Here is a 23,368-nt window from a genome sequence, read left to right on the forward strand (position 1 = left end):
CTTAAATCCATTATTCCTGGTTCTTACCTGGTTCGACACCCTCAGTACTTTATTAATGTCTCCCTTGTTTATGCCCGTCATCCACTTATACACTTCATTGATATCTCCCCTCATTCTACGCCTCTCCAGAGAGTGGAGATTTAAGGCTTTAAGTCTATCTTCATACGGGAGGTTCCTTACACAGTAAATCATTTTAGTCATTCTTCTCTGTATGTTCTCTAATGAGTCTATGTCCATCCTGTAGTAAGGGGACCAAAACTGAGCAGCATAATCTAAATGAGGCCTCACTAGTGATGTATAGAGCTGTAAAATAACTTTTGGACTTCTGTTACTTATACTTCTTGAGATAAATCCAAGTAATCTGTTGGCCTTGTTGCGCACACTAAGGCACTGCTGTCTTGGCTTTAGATTTCTGCTTACCATGACTCCCAAGTCTTTTTCACATTCTGTATGACCAAGCTCTACTTCACCTAGATTATAGCTTCGAGGGTTATTTTCATTACCAAGGGCAAGTACCTTACACTTATCCACATTAAACTTCATCTGCCATTTCTCAGACCAAGACATTAATTTGTTCAAATCGTCCTGGAGTTCATTGATATCCTCCTCAGAGTGAATTATACGGCCTATCTTTGTATCATCAGCAAACTTACTCATGTCACTAGTAATCCCTTCATCAAGGTCATTAATGTAAATTATGAACAAGAGAGGGTCTAAAACTGATCCTTGTGGAACGCCACTAGTGACTAATCCCCATTCAGATTTCACTCCATTAATGGTAACTCTCTGCTTTCTATTGGTAAGCCATGCCTCAATCCATGCTAGAACTTTACCTCCTATACCATGAGCTGCCACTTTTCTTAAGAGTCTCTTGTGAGGTACTCTGTCGAAGGCTTTACTAAAATCCAAATAAACAATATCATATTCCTTACATAAGAACATAAGAACATAAGAAAGGAGGAACACTGCAGAAGGCCTGCTGGCCCACACTAGGCAGGTCCCTTACAACTCATCCCACTAACAAAACATTTGCCCAACCCAATTTTCAATGCCACCCAAGAAACAAGCTCAGATGTGCAAGTCCCACTCAAATCCAACCACTCCCACTCATGTACTTATCCAACCTAAATTTGAAACTACCCAAAGTCCTAGCCTCAATAACCCAACTAGGTAGACTGTTCCACTCATCAACTACCCTATTTCCAAACCAATACTTTCCTATGTCCTTTCTAAATCTAAACTTATCTAATTTAAATCCATTACTGCGGGTTCTCTCTTGGAGAGATATCCTCAAGACCTTGTTAATATCCCCTTTATTAATACCTATCTTCCACTTATCACTGTCAACTGCCTCAAATGTTCTATTGAAGAACGTCAGTAAGTTTGTCAGGCAGGAACGACCTCTCGTGAATCCATGCTGAGATTCATTTATCAAGTTATGCTCTTCAAGGTGACTTCTGATAATGTCAGCTATAATTGATTCTAATAACTTGCCCACTATAGATGTCAGGCTTATTGGACGGTAATTTGAAGGAGTGGACTTATCCCCTGATTTGAATATAGGAACCACATTAGCCATCTTCCACATCTCTGGCACAACACTGGTAAGGATGGACGCATTGAATACACTCGTTAATAGCTGACTAAGCTCCATCTTGCATTCCTTAAGTACCCTTGAAAACAACTCATCGGGTCCCGGGGACTTATTTTGTTTCAGTTTGTCTATCTGTTTAATAACCATGTCCCTCGTGACAGTAATATTAGTTAACTTAAATTCATCAGGAACTAAATAATTGTTAATTACTGGAATCTCATTTACATCTTCCTGTGTAAAAACTGACAAAAAATAGTCATTAAATAAGGAACACATTTCCAGTTCATTATCCGTCAGCTGTCCATTCCCAGATTTCAGAGGTCCTACTTTTTCCTTCACCTTCGTCCTATACACTTGAAAGAACCCCTTTGGATTAGTCTTTGATTCATTAACGACTCTAATTTCATAGTCACGTTTAGCCTTTCTAATCGCCTTTTTTACTTCTCTTTTAAGCTGAACATATTGGTCAGTAAGGTTAACCTCTCCTCTTCTGATGCGCCTATAAATTCCCCTTTTCTCCCCTAATAGATGCTTTAGCCTCCTGTTAACCCATTTGGGATCGTTATTATTAGACCTAATTTCTCTCTGGGGAATGTATATACTCTGGGCACTGTGTACATTATTAAGAAAACAATCATAAAAGCAGATCCTTTCATATTCATAAGTATGATTATCGTCAATAAAATCATTAGCTAGATAACCCCAATCAAGATTAGACAGATGTTCCCTAAGTCCATTATAATCGGCAGAACGAAAATCGGGGATTTTTACTGTATTATCATTATTCTTGCATTCCCAATTAATGCTAAAAGTGATGGATTTGTGATCACTTGCGCCAAGCTCTTCAGTGATCTCCAGATTATTCACTAGTGTTTCCTTATTTGACAAGACTAGGTCTAGCAAATTATTACCCCTGGTAGGTTCAGTTACACTCTGTTTCAGAAAACAGTCCTGAACTGTTTCCATAAAGTCACTGGACTCTAGATTACCTGTCAAAGAATTCCAGTCAATTTGGCTAAAGTTAAAGTCCCCTACTATGACTACGTTACTGTGTCCAGAAGCCCTAACAATTTCGTCCCAAAGAAGTCTCCCTCTATCGTGATCCAAGCCTGGAGGTCGGTATATTACACCTAGAATTAGTTTTTCTTGACCCTCCACGAACTCTACCCAAACAGACTCTTACTGCTCCATCTATTTTTATACCTGTTTTTATGCAACAATTAATATTTTCTCGAGCATACAATGCAACTCCTCCCCCCTTCCCATTACATCTATCCACATTGAATAACTTAAATCCCTGAATATTACACTCAGCAGTCATATCCCGACTCTTTAAATCATACCACGTTTCAGTTAATACAATGATATCAAAGTTCCCAGCACATGCTACCAAACGTAGTTCATTAATTTTATTTCTTGCACTTCGACTGTTAGCATAAAATACCATCATATGTTTTTTCTTCTGCACATTTTTCCTATTCATCTTTGTTTTTACACAATTTCTGAAATTATCATTACCCAGAGTTACTACATGACAGTTACTATTAAGATTCTTAATAACAGAGCATAAGTCAATATATCCATACTCATTATTAATCATTTCTAAACCCATACCTCTAACTAATCCTAGTTTAAAGTCCTAACAACCCCCTCAACTGAGTTAGCAAGAAAACCCACACCTGCCCTGGATAAGTGAACCCCATCCCTGGCATACATGTCATTTCGGCCATAGAAGTTGTCCCAGTTGTCAATGAATGGTACTGCATTATCCTTACAGTGTTTATCCAGCCAACAATTAATACCAATTGCTCTGGACAACCATTCATTACCAACACCTCTTCTTGGCAAAATGCCACATATAACAGGGCGCCCCCCTTTCTTCCTAATCATGTCTATAGCTGTCCTGAACTTTCTAACTAAATCCTCACTTCTACGCTTGCCTACATCATTGCCTCCAGCACTGAGGCAAATAATAGGATTGATCCCATTACCGTTCATGATGTTGTCAAGCCGGCTAACAATGTCCTCCATCCCAGCCCCAGGAAAGCATACCCTTTGTCTCCTACTCCTGTCCTTCAAGCAGAATGCCCTATCCATGTATCTAACCTGGCTATCCCCAACAACAACAATATTCTTACCTTCCTTGTTGTCGTTCGTCGTGACGATCCCACGAACAAGAGAGGGCCTAAAACTGATCCTTGTGGAACGCCACTAGTGACTAATCCCCATTCAGATTTCACTCCATTAATGGTAACTCTCTGCTTTCTATTGGTAAGCCATGCCTCAATCCATGCTAGAACTTTACCTCCTATACCATGAGCTGCCACTTTTCTTAAGAGTCTCTTGTGAGGTACTCTGTCGAAGGCTTTACTAAAATCCAAATAAACAATATCATATTCCTTATCACTGTCAACTGCCTCAAATGTTCTATTGAAGAACGTCAGCAAGTTTGTCAGGCAGGAACGACCTCTCGTGAATCCATGCTGAGATTCATTTATCAAGTTATGCTCTTCAAGGTGACTTCTGATAATGTCAGCTATAATTGATTCTAATAACTTGCCCACTATAGATGTCAGGCTTATTGGACGGTAATTTGAAGGATTGGACTTATCCCCTGATTTGAATATAGGAACCACATTAGCCATCTTCCACATCTCTGGCACAACACTGGTAAGGATGGATGCATTGAATACACTCGTTAATGGCTGACTAAGCTCCATCTTGCATTCCTTAAGTACCCTTGAAAACAACTCATCGGGTCCCGGGGACTTATTTTGTTTCAGTTTGTCTATCTGTTTAATAACCATGTCCCTCGTGACAGTAATATTAGTTAACTTAAATTCATCAGGAACTAAATAATTGTTAATTACTGGAATCTAATTTACATCTTCCTGTGTAAAAACTGACAAAAAATAGTCATTAAATAAGGAACACATTTCCAGTTCATTATCCGTCAGCTGTCCATTCCCAAATTTCAGAGGTCCTACTTTTTCCTTCACCTTCGTCCTATACACTTGAAAGAACCCCTTTGGATTAGTCTTTGATTCATTAGCAACTCTAATTTCATAGTCACGTTTAGCCTTTCTAATCGCCTTTTTTACTTCTCTTTTAAGCTGAACATATTGGTCAGTAAGGTTAACCTCTCCTCTTCTGATGCGCCTATAAATTCCCCTTTTCTCCCCTAATAGATGCTTTAGTCTCCTGTTAACCCATTTGGGATCGTTATTATTAGACCTAATTTCTCTCTGGGGAATGTATATACTCTGGGCACTGTGTACATTATTAAGAAAACAATCATAAAAGCAGATCCCTTCATATTCATAAGCATGATTATCGTCAATAAAATCATTAGCTAGATAACCCCAATCAAGATTAGACAGATGTTCCCTAAGTCCATTATAATCGGCAGAACGAAAATCGGGGATTTTTACTGTATTATCATTATTCTTGCATTCCCAATTAATGCTAAAAGTGATAGATTTGTGATCACTTGCGCCAAGCTCTTCAGTGATCTCCAGATTATTCACGAGTGTTTCCTTATTTGACAAGACTAGGTCTAGCAAATTATTACCCCTGGTAGGTTCAGTTACACTCTGTTTCAGAAAACAGTCCTGAACTGTTTCCATAAAGTCACTGGACTCTAGATTACCTGTCAAAGAATTCCAGTCAATTTGGCTAAAGTTAAAGTCCCCTACTATGACTACGTTACTGTGTCCAGAAGCCCTAACAATTTCGTCCCAAAGAAGTCTCCCTCTATCGTGATCCAAGCCTGGAGGTCGGTATATTACACCTAGAATTAGCTTTTCTTGACCCTCCACGAACTCTACCCAAACAGACTCTGTTACTGCTCCATCTATTTTTATACCTGTTTTTATGCAACAATTAATATTTTCTCGAGCATACAATGCAACTCCTCCCCCCTTCCCATTACATCTATCCACATTGAACAACTTAAATCCCTGAATATTACACTCAGCAGTTTTGATGTTGTAAAGGCAGGACTGTTAGGTAAGACATATGCAACAGTTAGGTTTCATTCCATGGAACAATGCTCTTCTCCAGACTGAGGGACTGACCACCTCAAAACTTTAAGGGTGATGGACTGATTACATCGTCTTCAAGTATCTTCTGCTTTTATCAACTTTTCTGTACTCGACTGAAGAAGCCTACTGTGTAGGCGAAACGTTTCGAAATAAAGATACCTAACTGTTGCATATGTGTCTTACCTAACAACCTGTCGGTATTTTATACCATTTTAATGTTCAAAGGCAGGACTCACCTTGCCGTAGGGTGTGAGGCCGCGGGTGTTGGGAGGGTGGGATCCAGGCTCAGAACACTCCGCCCTGTGGAGACAACACAAGTCATTGTCAGTAACTGAAAAATGGCACTGTGATGGGAAAGTTAACACGTAAGCAATATGAAATTATGAATGGTTTTGAAAACCGACAAGTTGAAGAATTGAGACACTTACGCAACACATGGGAATCTTTATTGAAGAAACGTTTCGCCACATAGTGGCTTCATCAGTCCAATACAAAGTAGAAATTGGTAAGTGGAGTAGAAGTTCGAGGTAATCAGTCCCTCAACCTGGAATCGATGTGTTCAGTCCATCACTCTTGTAGGAAGTGCAGCATAGGGCCAGAGAGGTGGCTTATATACTGCGGTGAGATGAGTTGAAGCAGGAGGAGGCGGGATCACAGTGGGACCTGCCACTAGTGTAAGTAGGTCGTCGTCCAAAGGTTGGGCAAGCGTTGAAGTCTTTGTACCAAGATCCCATGATGTTGCAGTGTCTGACAGATGTGATGAATGGTTTTGAAAACTGACAAGTTGAAGAATTGAGACACTTATGCAACACATGGGAATCTTTAAAGATTCCCATGTGTTGCATTAGATTAGCCAAAGGTTTGCTAAGCTCTTCTTTACATTCCTTTAGAACCCTTGCATACAGTTCATCAGGGCCTGGGGATTTGTTAGGTTTTAATTTATCTATTTGCCTAAGGACCATGTCACTTGTGACCCTAATCGTGCACAGTTTATTATCGTCCTGTTCTACATAATTTATCATTACTGGAATATCGCTGGTATCCTCCTGTGTAAAAACTGAGAGGAAGTATGTGTTAAAAATTCTACACATTTCCTTATCACTGTCAGTGAGCTGACCCTAGGAACTTTTGAGTGGGCCTATCTTGTCCCTGATCTTACTTCTGTATACCTGAAAGAATCCTTTTGGGTTAGTCTTCAATTCTCTTGCAACTTTAACCTCATAATCTCTTTTTGCTTTTCTAATTCCCTTTTTTATTTCTCTCTTTAACTGAATATATCGATTTCTTAACTGCCCCTCTCCTCTTTTGATTTGCCTATATATGCCTCTCTTTTGACCAATCAGATATTTTAATCTATTGTTCATCCATTTAGGATCATTTTTGTTTGATCTGATTTCCCTATTTGGAACATAATTTGACTGAGCAGCTAGAACTATGCCCTGGAAAGCATCATATCGGCAACCATCACCACCTACCTGACCCTTAGTCAGGTCATTCCAGTTCAGCCCACCTAAGTAATTTTTCAGTCCTATGAAATCAGCCAAGCGAAAGTCAGGGACGGAGACTTGATTGCCATTATTAGGGGAATTCCATGATATATTAAAACTGAGTGATTTGTGATCACTTTCCCCAAGCTCATCATTAACCTCAAGATTATTAATTAGTGTTTCCCTACTGGCAAGAACCAAGTCAAGGAGGTTATTTCCCCTAGTTGGCTCTGTCACAAACTGTTTTAAAAAACAATCCTGGATCGTATCAAGAAAGTCACCTGACTCTAAATTTCCTGTCAAATTGCTCCAGTCAATCTGTCTGTAGTTGAAATCTCCCATTACCACAACATTTTCGTATGTAGATGACTTACGAATTTCGTCCCATAGAAGTTTACTGCACTCCCTATCAAGATTTGGGGCCCTGTAAATCACACCCAAAATTAGTTTTTCTCGGCCCTCGAGAAGCTGTAACCAAACAGATTCAGTGGCTAACGCTTCTACTTTTATATCTTGTCTAACACAACAATTTAAATTGTCTCTGACATACATCGCTACTCCACCACCTTTCCTGTTGACCCTGTCAGTGTGGAATAATTAATAGCCTTGTATGTGACATTCAGAGGGCATCTCTCTATCTTTCAGATTGAGCCAGGTCTCTGTTATAGCAATAATATCTATGTTTCCTGCACTTGCAATTAATCTTAGCTCATCTATCTTATTTCTTACACTCCTGCTATTAGTATAGTAAACCTTAAGGGAGCTAGTCCCTTGCTGTCCTCTGCTGTCCCCCTTTGTTTACTGACCTGATCTATTGTCTTTATTTATAACTTCATGCTGAATGCCTTTTATACATTTACTGTTTCCAACCCTAGTGTTGCAACCTGCTTGTTTCCCACACACACCCATACCTCTATCTTCTATCAGTTTAAAATCATAGGCATTTCACCAATGGCCTTCTCAATCGAGTCTGCAAGTGCTATCACCCCAGCCCCAGAGAGATGTACCCCATCCCTTGCATACATATCATGTTTGCCATAAAAGTTGTTCCAGTTGTCAATGAATGGGATTGCAAGTTCCTTGCAGTATCTGTCTAGCCAGCAATTTACACCAATTGCCCTAGACAACCATTCATTTCCTACTCCCCTTCTAGGCAAGATGCTACATATGATTGGGACCCCTCCCTTAGACTTAATGAAATCTATAGGTGACCTGTACTTACCTAGCCGCTCTTCTCTCCTACCCTTCCCAATATCATTTCCACCAGCACTGAGACAAATAATGGGCTCGTTCCCATTACCTGACATGATATTATCCAGCCTGTCAACTATGTCCCCAACACCAGCTCCAGGGAAGCACACTCTATCTCTCATCTTCTTATTTCTATTACAAAAAGCACGGTCAATATATCTTACCTGAGAGTCACCAACCACAAGAATGCGCTTACCTCTGTTAGCAGGGGCAGTAGTACCCTTACCTTCACTGGCCACTGAAGTACATTCATCCTGAAGAACAGAGAAGCGATTTCCTACCTTCAGATCTTCACTCTTAACTTTCCTTATTCTGGTTCTCCTCCCATTACAAATACCGACAACCTGTAGGTATTTTATACCATTTTAATTTTCAATCTGTCAGACACTGCAACACAAGGGTATCTTGGTACAGATCTAAAATCAACTTCGACAACCTCTACTAGTGAGAACGGCTGGATTTGAGAGGGACCTGTCCTCCCAACATCTGCGTTCTACTAGTGACCTACGTCTCACCTCCTGGCGCTATATAAGGCTCCATCCTGCCACTTCAACTCCATATTGTTTCAGACTATGGAACAATGCTCTTCTCCAGACTGAGGGACTGACCACCTCAAAACTTTAAGGGTGATGGACTGATTACATCGTCTTCAAGTCTCTTCTGCTTCTATCAACTTTTCTGTACTCGACTGAAGAAGCCTACTGTGTAGGCGAAACGTTTCGAAATAAAGATACCTAACTGTTGCATATGTGTCTTACCTAACAGCCATATCGATGTTGGAGAAGGTTAACTTGATCATTGTAGAGGCGTTGGGGATTTTGGTGATATGTTCAATCGACGCCCAGGTATTTCGTTCCTCGATAGAGGTCCTGAGATCCTCAGTCGATAAAGAAGTGACGAGTTTGTCCAGCCGTTTGACGAAAACGGAACGTTTCACCAGCAAAAAAAAAGGTGAAGGGGAGATGGTAAACTGTCGGTCTCTGAGGGTTTTTATAGAGGTGTCGGCGATCAGCTTTGAGGCTTCATAATCGTCAGTACAGACGACGATGAATGAGTCTTTCGTCGAGTGGATGGCTGTAAATTTAACTTGTAGGCAAGTCTTTACAGCGGCAGCAAGGGCAAGTTTAGTAGAGTCATTTATTACTCCACTGTTGGGTTTGATCCTTACACGGTTTGCAAGCATCATGAAGGAGTAAGTCAGGCGCTGGTACGATGACTATAGGTTCCCCTCCCCGATGGGGATCGAAGGAACACTTCTTGAGGTGAGGAGCGACTGTGTCTTGATAAGATCGTCGATGATCAATGAATGAAGACTGAAGACGCCATTAACATCGAAAAGTTTAATAAATGTCCTGAACTGTTCATAAATTATATAAATAAAGTAACGAGGATGTGGAATCAAGCAAGAACCAACCAGAAATAAAGGTTTTAAGTTAGATAAATTTACATATAGAAAGAACCTAGGTAAATAATGGTTTTCAAACACACTTGCTAGGGATTCTAAAACTAACCCGAAAGGTTTTTACCAGGTATATAGAACAATTTAGAGAAAAGATAGGTAACAAAAAAGGCTCAATACCGTGACTGGAACCATACACAAATAACCCGCACATAAAAGAGAGTGACTTTGTCAATGGTCCAAGTCGGACCGAAACGTCGTCGTAAGCTTCTCTCTTTTATGTGCGGGTTATTTGTGTAAAAGATAGGTACCCTGAAAAACAGCTTTGGGCATCTTACTGATAAGGAGAACGTGTGGAACAATCTGCCGAGTATGGTAATAGAGGCTAAGATTGTAATAAAGTTGGTAGAATTACCGACAATATGTAAAGTAAAAGGACACAAGTGCAACTAATGTGAGAGTAAGACACATGTGCAACATCTGGGTATCTTTATTGCAGACGTTTCGCCATCCAGTGGCTTTATCAATACAAATTCCAGGACATAACTTGAAGACAGTAGAACTATATACAGAAGATGAGGTAATCAGTCCCTCAACCTAGGAGTAGGTGCGAACAGCACCATAGTCGTGGAGATTCTGAAGCAGAAGAAAGAATCCTGGCGCTTATATAGTAACGTCAGGTGAAGCAGACGAGGGCAAATTCACTGGTGGGCGGGATTCCCCAGTGGAAGTAGGTCCTTCCCAAAGAGATGGGTTAGTTGTCGGTATTATATACCATTCGTACACAACTTGTCAGACACTGCAACATCATGGAATCTTAATTCTGAGGACATGTACATAACCTTCACAACTACGACAACTACTACTACAACTAACCCATCTCTTTGGGAAGGACCTACTTCCACTGGGGAATCCCGCCCACCAGTGAATTTGCCCTCGTCTGCTTCACCTGACGTTACTATATAAGCGCCAGGATTCTTTCTTCTGCTTCAGAATCTCCACGACTATGGTGCTGTTCGCACCTACTCCTAGGTTGAGGGACTGATTACCTCATCTTCTGTACATAGTTCTACTGTCTTCAAGTTATGTCCTGGAATTTGTATTGATAAAGCCACTGGATGGCGAAACGTCTACAATAAAGATACCCAGATGTTGCACATGTGTCTTACTCTCATCTTGTCGGTATTATATACCATTCGTACGCAACTAATGTGACATTTATTGTGGCAACGTTTCGCTCTCCAGGAGCTTTATCAAGCCAGGAGCTTTATCAAGGCTTGATAAAGCTCCTGGAGAGCGAAACGTTGCCACAATAAATGTCACATTAGTTGCACTTGTGTCCTTTTACTTTACAGAGGCTAAGATCTTGGTAACTTTAAAAAGAGATTGAATAACTATAAGAGTGAAAAGTTGTGTTTGATCAGTACCTGAGGTGCTGAAGCAAATTCTTGTTGGTAACTTTGGAAAAGGTTAAATAAATAGATGGATGGGAATGGTTGGTTTTGACAAGATCCTTCCTTGCTTGGGCCAGTAGACCTGCTGCAGTGTTCTTTCATTCTTATGTTCTTATGTGTGGCACTCACCAGGGAGGTGTAACACTCACCAGGGAGGTGTAACACTCACCAGGGAGGTGTAACACTCACCAGAGAGGTGTGGCACTCGCCTGGGAGGTGTAACACTCACCAGGGAGGTGTAACACTCACCAGGGAGGTGTAACACTCACCAGGGAGGTGTAACACTCACCAGAGAGGTGTGGCACTCGCCTGGGAGGTGTAACACTCACCAGGGAGGTGTAACACTCACCAGGGAGGTGTAACACTCACCAGGGAGGTGTAACACTCACCAGGGAGGTGTAACACTCACCAGGGAGGTGTAACACTCACCAGAGAGGTGTGGCACTCGCCTGGGAGGTGTAACACTCACCAGGGAGGTGTAACACTCACCAGGGAGGTGTAACACTCACCAGGGAGGTGTAACACTCACCAGGGAGGTGTAACACTCACCAGGGAGGTGTAACACTCACCAGGGAGGTGTAACACTCACCAGGGAGGTGTAACACTCACCAGGGAGGCGTAACACTCACCAGGGAGGTGTAACACTCACCAGGGAGGTGTAACACTCACCAGGGAGGTGTAACACTCACCAGGGAGGTGTAACACTCACCAGGGAGGTGTAACACTCACCAGGGAGGTGTAACATTCACCCACTCACCAGGGAGGTGTAACACTCACCAGGGAGGTGTAACACTCACCAGGGAGGTGTAACACTCACCAGGGAGGGTAACACTGTAACACTCACCAGGGAGGTGTAACACTCACCAGGGAGGCGTAACACTCACCAGGGAGGCGTAACACTCACCAGGGAGGTGTAACACTCACCAGGGAGGTGTAACACTCACCAGGGAGGTGTAACACTCACCAGGGAGGTGTAACACTCACCAGGGAGGCGTAACACTCACCAGGGAGGTGTAACACTCACCAGGGAGGTGTAACACTCACCAGGGAGGCGTAACACTCACCAGGGAGGTGTAACACTCACAAGGGAGGTGTAACACTCACCAGGGAGGTGTAACATTCACCAGGGAGGTGTAACACTCACCAGGGAGGTGTAACACTCACCAGGGAGGTGTAACACTCACCAGGGAGGTGTAACATTCACCAGGGAGGTGTAACACTCACCAGGGAGGTGTAACACTCACCAGGGAGGTGTAACACTCACCAGGGAGGTGTAACACTCACCAGGGAGGTGTAACACTCACCAGGGAGGTGTAACACTCACCAGGGAGGTGTAACACTCACCAGGGAGGTGTAACACTCACCAGGGAGGTGTAACACTCACCAGGGAGGTGTAACACTCACCAGGGAGGTGTAACACTCACCAGGGAGGTGTAACACTCACCAGGGAGGTGTAACACTCACCAGGGAGGTGTAACACTCACCAGGGAGGTGTAACACTCACCAGGGAGGTGTAACACTCACCAGGGAGGTGTAACACTCAGAGAGTGGTAGCACTCACCAGGGAGGTGTAACATTCACCAGGGAGGTGTAACACTCACCAGGGAGGTGTAACACTCACCAGGGAGGTGTAACACTCACCAGGGAGGTGTAACACTCACCAGGGAGGTGTAACACTCACCAGGGAGGTGTAACACTCACCAGGGAGGTGTAACACTCACCAGGGAGGTGTAACACTCACCAGGGAGGTGTAACACTCACCAGGGAGGTGTAACACTCACCAGGGAGGTGTAACACTCACCAGGGAGGTGTAACACTCACCAGGGAGGTGTAACACTCACCAGGGAGGTGTAACACTCACCAGGGAGGTGTAACACTCACCAGGGAGGTGTAACACTCACCAGGGAGGTGTAACACTCACCAGGGAGGTGTAACAATCACAAGGGAGGGGAGGTGTAACACTCACCAGGGAGGTGTAACACTCACCAGGGAGGTGTAACACTCACCAGGGAGGTGTAACACTCACCAGGGAGGTGTAACACTCACCAGGGAGGTGTAACACTCACCAGGGAGGTGTAACACTCACCAGGGAGGTGTAACACTCACCAGGGAGGTGTAACACTCACCAGGGAGGTGTAACACTCACCAGGGAGGTGTAACACTCACCAGGGAGGTGTAACACTCACCAGGGAGGTGTAACACTCACCAGGGAGGTGTAACACTCACCAGGGAGGTGTAACACTCACCAGGGAGGTGTAACACTCACCAGGGAGGTGTAACACTCACCAGGGAGGTGTAACACTCACCAGGGAGGTGTAACACTCACCAGGGAGGTGTAACACTCACCAGGGAGGTGTAACACTCACCAGGGAGGTGTAACACTCACCAGGGAGGTGTAACACTCACCAGGGAGGTGTAACACTCACCAGGGAGGTGTAACACTCACCAGGGAGGTGTAACACTCACCAGGGAGGTGTAACACTCACCAGGGAGGTGTAACACTCACCAGGGAGGTGTAACACTCACCAGGGAGGTGTAACACTCACCAGGGAGGTGTAACACTCACCAGGGAGGTGTAACACTCACCAGGGAGGTGTAACACTCACCAGGGAGGTGTAACACTCACCAGGGAGGTGTAACACTCACCAGGGAGGTGTAACACTCACCAGGGAGGTGTAACACTCACCAGGGAGGTGTAACACTCACCAGGGAGGTGTAACACTCACCAGGGAGGTGTAACACTCACCAGGGAGGTGTAACACTCACCAGGGAGGTGTAACACTCACCAGGGAGGTGTAACATTCACCAGGGAGGTGTAACACTCACCAGGGAGGTGTAACACTCACCAGGGAGGTGTAACACTCACCAGGGAGGTGTAACACTCACCAGGGAGGTGTAACAGTCACCAGGGATCACCAGGGAGGTGTAACAACACTCACCAGGGAGGTGTAACACTCACCAGGGAGGTGTAACACTCACCAGGGAGGTGTAACACTCACCAGGGAGGTGTAACACTCACCAGGGAGGTGTAACACTCACCAGGGAGGTGTAACACTCGCGCGGGAGGTGTAAGACTCACCAGGGAGGTGTAACACTCACCAGGGAGGTGTCACCAGGGAGGTGTAACACTCACCAGGGAGGTGTAAGGTGTAACACTCACTCACCAGGGAGGTGTAACACTCACCAGGGAGGTGTAACACTCACCAGGGAGGTGTAACACTCACCAGGGAGGTGTAACATTCACCAGGGAGGTGTAACTCACCAGAGAGTGGTAACACTCACCAGGGAGGTGTAACACTCACCAGGGAGGTGTAACACTCACCAGAGAGGTGTAACACTCACCAGGGAGGTGTAACACTCACCAGGGAGGTGTAACACTCACCAGGGAGGTGTAACAGTCACCAGGGAGGTGTCACCAGAGAACACTCACCAGGGAGGTGTAACATTCACCAGGGAGGTGTAACATTCACCAGGGAGGTGTAACACTCACCAGGGAGGTGTAACATTCACCAGGGAGGTGTAACATTCACCAGGGAGGTGTAACATTCACCAGGGAGGTGTAACATTCACCAGGGAGGTGTAACATTCACCAGGGAGGTGTAACACTCACCAGGGAGGTGTAACACTCACCAGGGAGGTGTAACACTCACCAGGGAGGTGTAACACTCACCAGGGAGGTGTAACACTCACCAGGGAGGTGTAACACTCACCAGGGAGGTGTAACACTCACCAGGGAGGTGTAACACTCACCAGGGAGGTGTAACACTCACCAGGGAGGTGTAACACTCACCAGGGAGGTGTAACACTCACCAGGGAGGTGTAACACTCACCAGGGAGGTGTAACACTCACCAGGGAGGTGTAACACTCACCAGGGAGGTGTAACACTCACCAGGGAGGTGTAACACTCACCAGGGAGGTGTAACACTCACCAGGGAGGTGTAGCACTCACCAGGGAGGTGTAACACTCACCAGGGAGGTGTAACATTCACCAGGGAGGTGTAACACTCACCAGGGAGGTGTAACACTCACCAGGGAGGTGTAACATTCACCAGGGAGGTGTAACACTCACCAGGGAGGTGTAACATTCACCAGGGAGGTGTAACACTCACCAGGGAGGTGTAACATTCACCAGGGAGGTGTAACACTCACCAGGGAGGTGTAACATTCACCAGGGAGGTGTAACACTCACCAGGGAGGTGTAACATTCACCAGGGAGGTGTAACACTCACCAGGGAGGTGTAACATTCACCAGGGAGGTGTAACACTCACCAGGGAGGTGTAACATTCACCAGGGAGGTGTAACACTCACCAGGGAGGTGTAACACTCACCAGGGAGGTGTAACACTCACCAGGGAGGTGTAACACTCACCAGGGAGGTGTAACACTCACCAGGGAGGTGTAACACTCACCAGGGAGGTGTAACACTCACCAGGTGGGAGGTGTAACACTCACCAGGGAGGTGTAACACTCACCAGGGAGGTGTAACACTCACCAGGGAGGTGTAACACTCACCACTCACCAGGGAGGTGTAACACTCACCAGGGAGGTGTAACACTCACCAGGGAGGTGTAACATTCACCAGGGAGGTGTAACACTCACCAGGGAGGTGTAACACTCACCAGGGAGGTGTAACACTCACCAGGGAGGTGTAACAATCACCAGGGAGGTGTACTCACCACATTCACCAGGGTGGTGTAATACTCACCAGGGAGGTGTAACACTCACCAGGGAGGTGTAACATTCACCAGGGAGGTGTAACACTCACCAGAGAGGTGTAACACTCACCAGGGAGGTGTAACACTCACCAGGGAGGTGTAACACTCACCAGGGAGGTGTAACACTCACCAGGGAGGTGTAACATTCACCAGGGAGGTGTAACACTCACCAGGGAGGTGTAACACTCACCAGGGAGGTGTAACACTCACCAGGGAGGTGTAACACTCACCAGGGAGGTGTAACACTCACCAGGGAGGTGTAACACTCACCAGGGAGGTGTAACACTCACCAGGGAGGTGTAACACTCACCAGGGAGGTGTAACACTCACCAGGTGTAACACTCACCAGGGAGGTGTAACATTCACCAGGGAGGTGTAACACTCACCAGGGAGGTGTAACATTCACCAGGGAGGTGTAACACTCACCAGGGAGGTGTAACACTCACCAGGGAGGTGTAACACTCACCAGGGAGGTGTAACACTCACCAGGGAGGTGTAACACTCACCAGGGAGGTGTAACACTCACCAGGGAGGTGTAACACTCACCAGGGAGGTGTAACACTCACCAGGGAGGTGTAACACTCACCAGGGAGGTGTAACACTCACCAGGGGGGTGTAACACTCACCAGGGAGGTGTAACACTCACCAGGGAGGTGTAACACTCACCAGGGAGGTGTAACACTCACCAGGGGGGTGTAACACTCACCAGGGAGGTGTAACACTCACCAGGGAGGTGTAACACTCACCAGGGAGGTGTAACACTCACCAGGGAGGTGTAACACTCACCAGGGAGGTGTAACACTCACCAGGGAGGTGTAACACTCACCAGGGAGGTGTAACACTCACCAGGGAGGTGTAACACTCACCAGGGAGGTGTAACACTCACCAGGGAGGTGTAACACTCACCAGAGAGTGGTAGCACTCACCAGGGAGGTGTAACACTCACCAGGGAGGTGTAACACTCACCAGGGAGGTGTAACACTCACCAGGGAGGTGTAACACTCACCAGGGAGGTGTAACACTCACCAGGGAGGTGTAACACTCACCAGGGAGGTGTAACACTCACCAGAGAGTGGTAGCACTCACCAGGGAGGTGTAACACTCACCAGGGAGGTGTAACACTCACCAGGGAGGTGTAACACTCACCAGGGGGGTGTAACACTCACCAGGGAGGTGTAACACTCACCAGGGAGGTGTAACACTCACCAGGGAGGTGTAACACTCACCAGGGAGGTGTAACACTCACCAGGGAGGTGTAACACTCACCAGGGAGGTGTAACACTCACCAGGGAGGTGTAGCACTTACCAGGGAGGTGTAACACTCACCAGGGGGGTGTAACACTCACCAGGGAGGTGTAACACTCACCAGGGAGGTGTAACATTCACCAGGGAGGTGTAACACTCACCAGGGAGGTGTAACACTCACCAGGGAGGTGTAACACTCACCAGGGAGGTGTGATATTTACTAGGGAGGTGTGACATTTACCAGGGAGATGTGGCACTCACCAGGGGGTGTGGCACTTATGGGTGAGGGTGACATAGCGGACGCCCAGGTCATATAAGGCACGCATCACACCCATGCTGCTGGCCAGCCCATGGCCGCCCTCCACGCCCATCAAGCTAGCTACACGCCCACGCTCGAACTCTTCTATGATGCCTGAGGACAGAGGTCATAGGTCAGATGTAGTGATGCCCTGAGGACAGAGGTCAGAGATCAGATGTAGTGATGCCCTGAGGACAGAGGTCAGAGATCAGATGTAGTGATGCCCTGAGGACAGAGGTCAGAGATCAGATGTAGTCATGCCCTGAGGACAGAGGTCAGAGATCAGATGTAGTGATGCCCTGAGGACAGAGGTCAGAGATCAGATGTAGTGATGCCCTGAGGACAGAGGTCAGAGATCAGATGTAGTGATGCCCTGAGGACAGAGGTCAGAGATCAGATGTAGTGATGCCCTGAGGACAGAGGTCAGAGATCAGATGTAGTGATGCCCTGAGGACAGAGGTCAGAGATCAGATGTAGTGATGCCCTGAGGACAGAGGTCAGAGATCAGATGTAGTGATGCCCTGAGGACAGAGGTCAGAGATCAGATGTAGTGATGCCCTGAGGACAGAGGTCAGAGATCAGATGTAGTGATGCCCTGAGGACAGAGGTCAGAGGTCAGATGTAGTGATGCCCTGAGGACAGAGGTCAGAGATCAGATGTAGCGATGCCCTGAGGACAGAGGTCAGAGAACAGATGTAGTGATGCCCTGAGGACAGAGGTCAGAGATCAGATGTAGTGATGCCCTGAGGACAGAGGTCAGAGATCAGATGTAGTGATGCCCTGAGGACAGAGGTCAGAGATCAGATGTAGTGATGCCCTGAGGACAGAGGTCAGAGGTCAGATGTAGTGATGCCCTGAGGACAGAGGTCAGAGATCAGATGTAGTGATGCCCTGAGGACAGAGGTCAGAGATCAGATGTAGTGATGCCCTGAGGACAGAGGTAAGAGATCAGATGTAGTGATGCCCTGAGGACAGAGGTCAGAGATCAGATGTAGTGATGCCCTGAGGACAGAGGTCAGAGGTCAGATGTAGTGATGCCCTGAGGACAGAGGTCAGAGATCAGATGTAGTGATGCCCTGAGGACAGAGGTCAGAGATCAGATGTAGTGATGCCCTGAGGACAGAGGTCAGAGATCAGATGTAGTGATGCCCTGAGGACAGAGGTCAGAGATCAGATGTAGTGATGCCCTGAGGACAGAGGTCAGAGATCAGATGTAGTGATGCCCTGAGGACAGAGGTCAGAGATCAGATGTAGTGATGCCCTGAGGACAGAGGTCAGAGATCAGATGTAGTGATGCCCTGAGGACAGAGGTCAGAGATCAGATGTAGTGATGCCCTGAGGACAGAGGTCAGAGATCAGATGTAGTGATGCCCTGAGGACAGAGGTCAGAGATCAGATGTAGTGATGCCCTGAGGACAGAGGTCAGAGATCAGATGTAGTGATGCCCTGAGGACAGAGGTCAGAGATCAAATGTAGTGACGCCCTGAGGACAGAGGTCAGAGATCAGATGTAGTGATGCCCTGAGGACAGAGGTCAGAGGTCAGATGTAGTGATGCCCTGAGGACAGAGGTCAGATGTAGTGATGCCCTGAGGACAGAGGTCAGAGGTCAGATGTAGTGATGCCCTGAGGACAGAGGTCAGAGATCAGATGTAGTGATGCCCTGAGGACAGAGGTCAGAGATCAGATGTAGTGATGCCCTGAGGACAGAGGTCAGAGATCAGATGTAGTGATGCCCTGAGGACAGAGGTCAGAGATCAGATGTAGTGATGCCCTGAGGACAGAGGTCAGAGATCAGATGTAGTGATGCCCTGAGGACAGAGGTCAGAGATCAGATGTAGTGATGCCCTGAGGACAGAGGTCAGAGGTCAGATGTAGTGATGCCCTGAGGACAGAGGTAAGAGATCAGATGTAGTGATGCCCTGAGGACAGAGGTCAGAGATCAGATGTAGTGATGCCCTGAGGACAGAGGTCAGAGATCAGATGTAGTGATGCCCTGAGGACAGAGGTCAGAGATCAGATGTAGTGATGCCCTGAGGACAGAGGTCAGAGATCAGATGTAGTGATGCCCTGAGGACAGAGGTCAGAGATCAGATGTAGTGATGCCCTGAGGACAGAGGTCAGAGATCAGATGTAGTGATGCCCTGAGGACAGAGGTCAGAGGTCAGATGTAGTGATGCCCTGAGGACAGAGGTCAGAGATCAGATGTAGCGATGCCCTGAGGACAGAGGTCAGAGATCAGATGTAGTGATGTTCTGAGGACAGAGGTCAGAGATCAGATGTAGTGATGCCCTGAGGACAGAGGTCAGAGATCAGATGTAGTGATGCCCTGAGGACAGAGGTCAGAGATCAGATGTAGTGATGCCCTGAGGACAGAGGTCAGAGATTAGATGTAGTGATGCCCTGATGACAGAGGTCAGAGGTCAGATGTAGTGATGCCCTGAGGACAGAGGTCAGAGATCAGATGTAGTGATGCCCTGAGGACAGAGGTCAGAGATCAGATGTAGTGATGCCCTGAGGACAGAGGTCAGAGATCAGATGTAGTGATGCCCTGAGGACAGAGGTCAGAGATCAGATGTAGTGATGCCCTGAGGACAGAGGTCAGAGATCAGATGTAGTGATGCCCTGAGGACAGAGGTCAGAGGTCAGATGTAGTGATGCCCTGAGGACAGAGGTCAGAGGTCAGATGTAGTGATGCCCTGAGGACAGAGGTCAGAGATCAGATGTAGTGATGCCCTGAGGACAGAGGTCAGAGGTCAGATGTAGTGATGCCCTGAGGACAGAGGTCAGAGATCAGATGTAGTGATGCCCTGAGGACAGAGATCAGAGATCAGATGTAGTGATGCCCTGAGGACAGAGGTCAGAGATCAGATGTAGTGATGCCCTGAGGACAGAGGTCAGAGATCAGATGTAGTGATGCCCTGAGGACAGAGGTCAGAGATCAGATGTAGTGATGCCCTGAGGACAGAGGTCAGAGGTCAGATGTAGTGATGCCCTGAGGACAGAGGTCAGAGATCAGATGTAGTGATGCCCTGAGGACAGAGGTCAGAGATCAGATGTAGTGATGCCCTGAGGACAGAGGTCAGAGATCAGATGTAGTGATGCCCTGAGGACAGAGGTCAGAGGTCAGATGTAGTGATGCCCTGAGGACAGAGGTCAGAGATCAGATGTAGTGATGCCCTGAGGACAGAGGTCAGAGATCAGATGTAGTGATGCCCTGAGGACAGAGGTAAGAGATCAGATGTAGTGATGCCCTGAGGACAGAGGTCAGAGATCAGATGTAGTGATGCCCTGAGGACAGAGGTCAGAGGTCAGATGTAGTGATGCCCTGAGGACAGAGGTCAGAGATCAGATGTAGTGATGCCCTGAGGACAGAGGTCAGAGATCAGATGTAGTGATGCCCTGAGGACAGAGGTCAGAGATCAGATGTAGTGATGCCCTGAGGACAGAGGTCAGAGATCAGATGTAGTGATGCCCTGAGGACAGAGGTCAGAGATCAGATGTAGTGATGCCCTGAGGACAGAGGTCAGAGATCAGATGTAGTGATGCCCTGAGGACAGAGGTCAGAGATCAGATGTAGTGATGCCCTGAGGACAGAGGTCAGAGATCAGATGTAGTGATGCCCTGAGGACAGAGGTCAGAGATCAGATGTAGTGATGCCCTGAGGACAGAGGTCAGAGATCAGATGTAGTGATGCCCTGAGGACAGAGGTCAGAGATCAGATGTAGTGATGCCCTGAGGACAGAGGTCAGAGATCAAATGTAGTGACGCCCTGAGGACAGAGGTCAGAGATCAGATGTAGTGATGCCCTGAGGACAGAGGTCAGAGGTCAGATGTAGTGATGCCCTGAGGACAGAGGTCAGATGTAGTGATGCCCTGAGGAAAGAGGTCAGAGGTCATATGTAGTGATGCCCTGAGGACAGAGGTCAGAGATCAGATGTAGTGATGCCCTGAGGACAGAGGTCAGAGATCAGATGTAGTGATGCCCTGAGGACAGAGGTCAGAGATCAGATGTAGTGATGCCCTGAGGACAGAGGTCAGAGATCAGATGTAGTGATGCCCTGAGGACAGAGGTCAGAGATCAGATGTAGTGATGCCCTGAGGACAGAGGTCAGAGATCAGATGTAGTGATGCCCTGAGGACAGAGGTCAGAGATCAGATGTAGTGATGCCCTGAGGACAGAGGTCAGAGATCAGATGTAGTGATGCCCTGAGGACAGAGGTCAGAGATCAGATGTAGTGATGCCCCGAGGACAGAGGTCAGAGATCAGATGTAGTGATGCCCTGAGGACAGAGGTCAGAGATCAGATGTAGTGATGCCCTGAGGACAGAGGTCAGAGATCAGATGTAGTGATGCCCTGAGGACAGAGGTCAGAGATCAAATGTAGTGACGCCCTGAGGACAGAGGTCTAGAGATCAGATGTAGTGATGCCCTGAGGACAGAGGTCAGAGGTCAGATGTAGTGATGCCCTGAGGACAGAGGTCAGATGTAGTGATGCCCTGAGGACAGAGGTCAGATGTAGTGATGCCCTGAGGACAGAGGTCAGAGGTCAGATGTAGTGATGCCCTGAGGACAGATGTAGTGATGCCCTGAGGTCAGAGGTCAGATGTAGTGATGCCCTGAGGACAGAGGTCAGAGGTCAGATGTAGTGATGCCCTGAGGACAGAGGTCAGAGGTCAGATGTAGTGATGCCCTGAGGACAGAGGTCAGAGATCAGATGTAGTGATGCCCTGAGGACAGAGGTCAGAGATCAGATGTAGTGATGCCCTGAGGACAGAGGTCAGAGATCAGATGTAGTGATGCCCTGAGGACAGAGGTCAGAGATCAGATGTAGTGATGCCCTGAGGACAGAGGTCAGAGGTCAGATGTAGTGATGCCCTGAGGACAGAGGTCAGAGGTCAGATGTAGTGATGCCCTGAGGACAGAGGTCAGAGATCAGATGTAGTGATGCCCTGAGGACAGAGGTCAGAGATCAGATGTAGTGATGCCCTGAGGACAGAGGTCAGAGATCAGATGTAGTGATGCCCTGAGGACAGAGGTCAGAGATCAGATGTAGTGATGCCCTGAGGACAGAGGTCAGAGGTCAGATGTAGTGATGCCCTGAGGACAGAGGTCAGAGGTCAGATGTAGTGATGCCCTGAGGACAGAGGTCAGAGGTCAGATGTAGTGATGCCCTGAGGACAGAGGTCAGAGATCAGATGTAGTGATGCCCTGAGGACAGAGGTCAGAGATCAGATATAGTGATGCCCTGAGGACAGAGGTCAGAGGTCAGATGTAGTGATGCCCTGAGGACAGAGGTCAGAGGTCAGATGTAGTGATGCCCTGAGGACAGAGGTCAGAGGTCAGATGTAGTGATGCCCTGAGGACAGAGGTCAGAGATCAGATGTAGTGATGCCCTGAGGACAGAGGTCAGAGGTCAGATGTAGTGATGCCCTGAGGTCAGAAGTCAGATGTAGTGATGCCCTGAGGTCAGAGGTCAGATGTAGTGATGCCCTGAGGTCAGAGGTCAGATGTAGTGATGCCCTGAGGTCAGAGGTCAGATGTAGTGATGCCCTGAGGTCAGAGGTCAGATGTAGTGATGCCCTGAGGTCAGAGGTCAGATGTAGTGATGCCCTGAGGTCAGAGGTCAGATGTAGTGATGCCCTGAGGTCAGAGGTCAGATGTAGTGATGCCCTGAGGACAGAGGTCAGATGTAGTGATGCCCTGAGGACAGAGGTCAGAGGTCAGATGTAGTGATGCCCTGAGGACAGAGGTCAGAGGTCAGAGGTCAGATGTAGTGATGCCCTGAGGTCAGAGGTCAGATGTAGTGATGCCCTGAGGACAGAGGTCAGAGGTCAGAGGTCAGATGTAGTGATGCCCTGAGGACAGAGGTCAGAGGTCAGA

At 47.1% G+C, this 23,368-nt stretch overlaps 1 protein-coding gene across 2 annotated transcripts in view; it reads right to left on the minus strand.

Moving 5' to 3' along the window:
* The window catches only part of LOC128696429 (dipeptidase 1), a 113,146-nt gene that overhangs the window by 21,190 nt on the left and 68,588 nt on the right, over positions 1–23,368 (minus strand). For both annotated transcript variants that reach the window (XM_070080095.1, XM_070080094.1), the window contains exons 5-6: positions 17,451–17,601; positions 5,874–5,937 (exon numbers count right to left, since the gene is read on the minus strand). In XM_070080095.1, the coding sequence (XP_069936196.1) occupies positions 5,874–5,937; positions 17,451–17,601 (215 nt within the window). The remainder of the gene's footprint in view (positions 1–5,873; positions 5,938–17,450; positions 17,602–23,368) is intronic.

This window comes from Cherax quadricarinatus, unplaced genomic scaffold (genome assembly GCF_038502225.1).
Source record: "Cherax quadricarinatus isolate ZL_2023a unplaced genomic scaffold, ASM3850222v1 Contig145, whole genome shotgun sequence".
Taxonomy (NCBI): Eukaryota; Metazoa; Arthropoda; class Malacostraca; order Decapoda; family Parastacidae; genus Cherax; species Cherax quadricarinatus.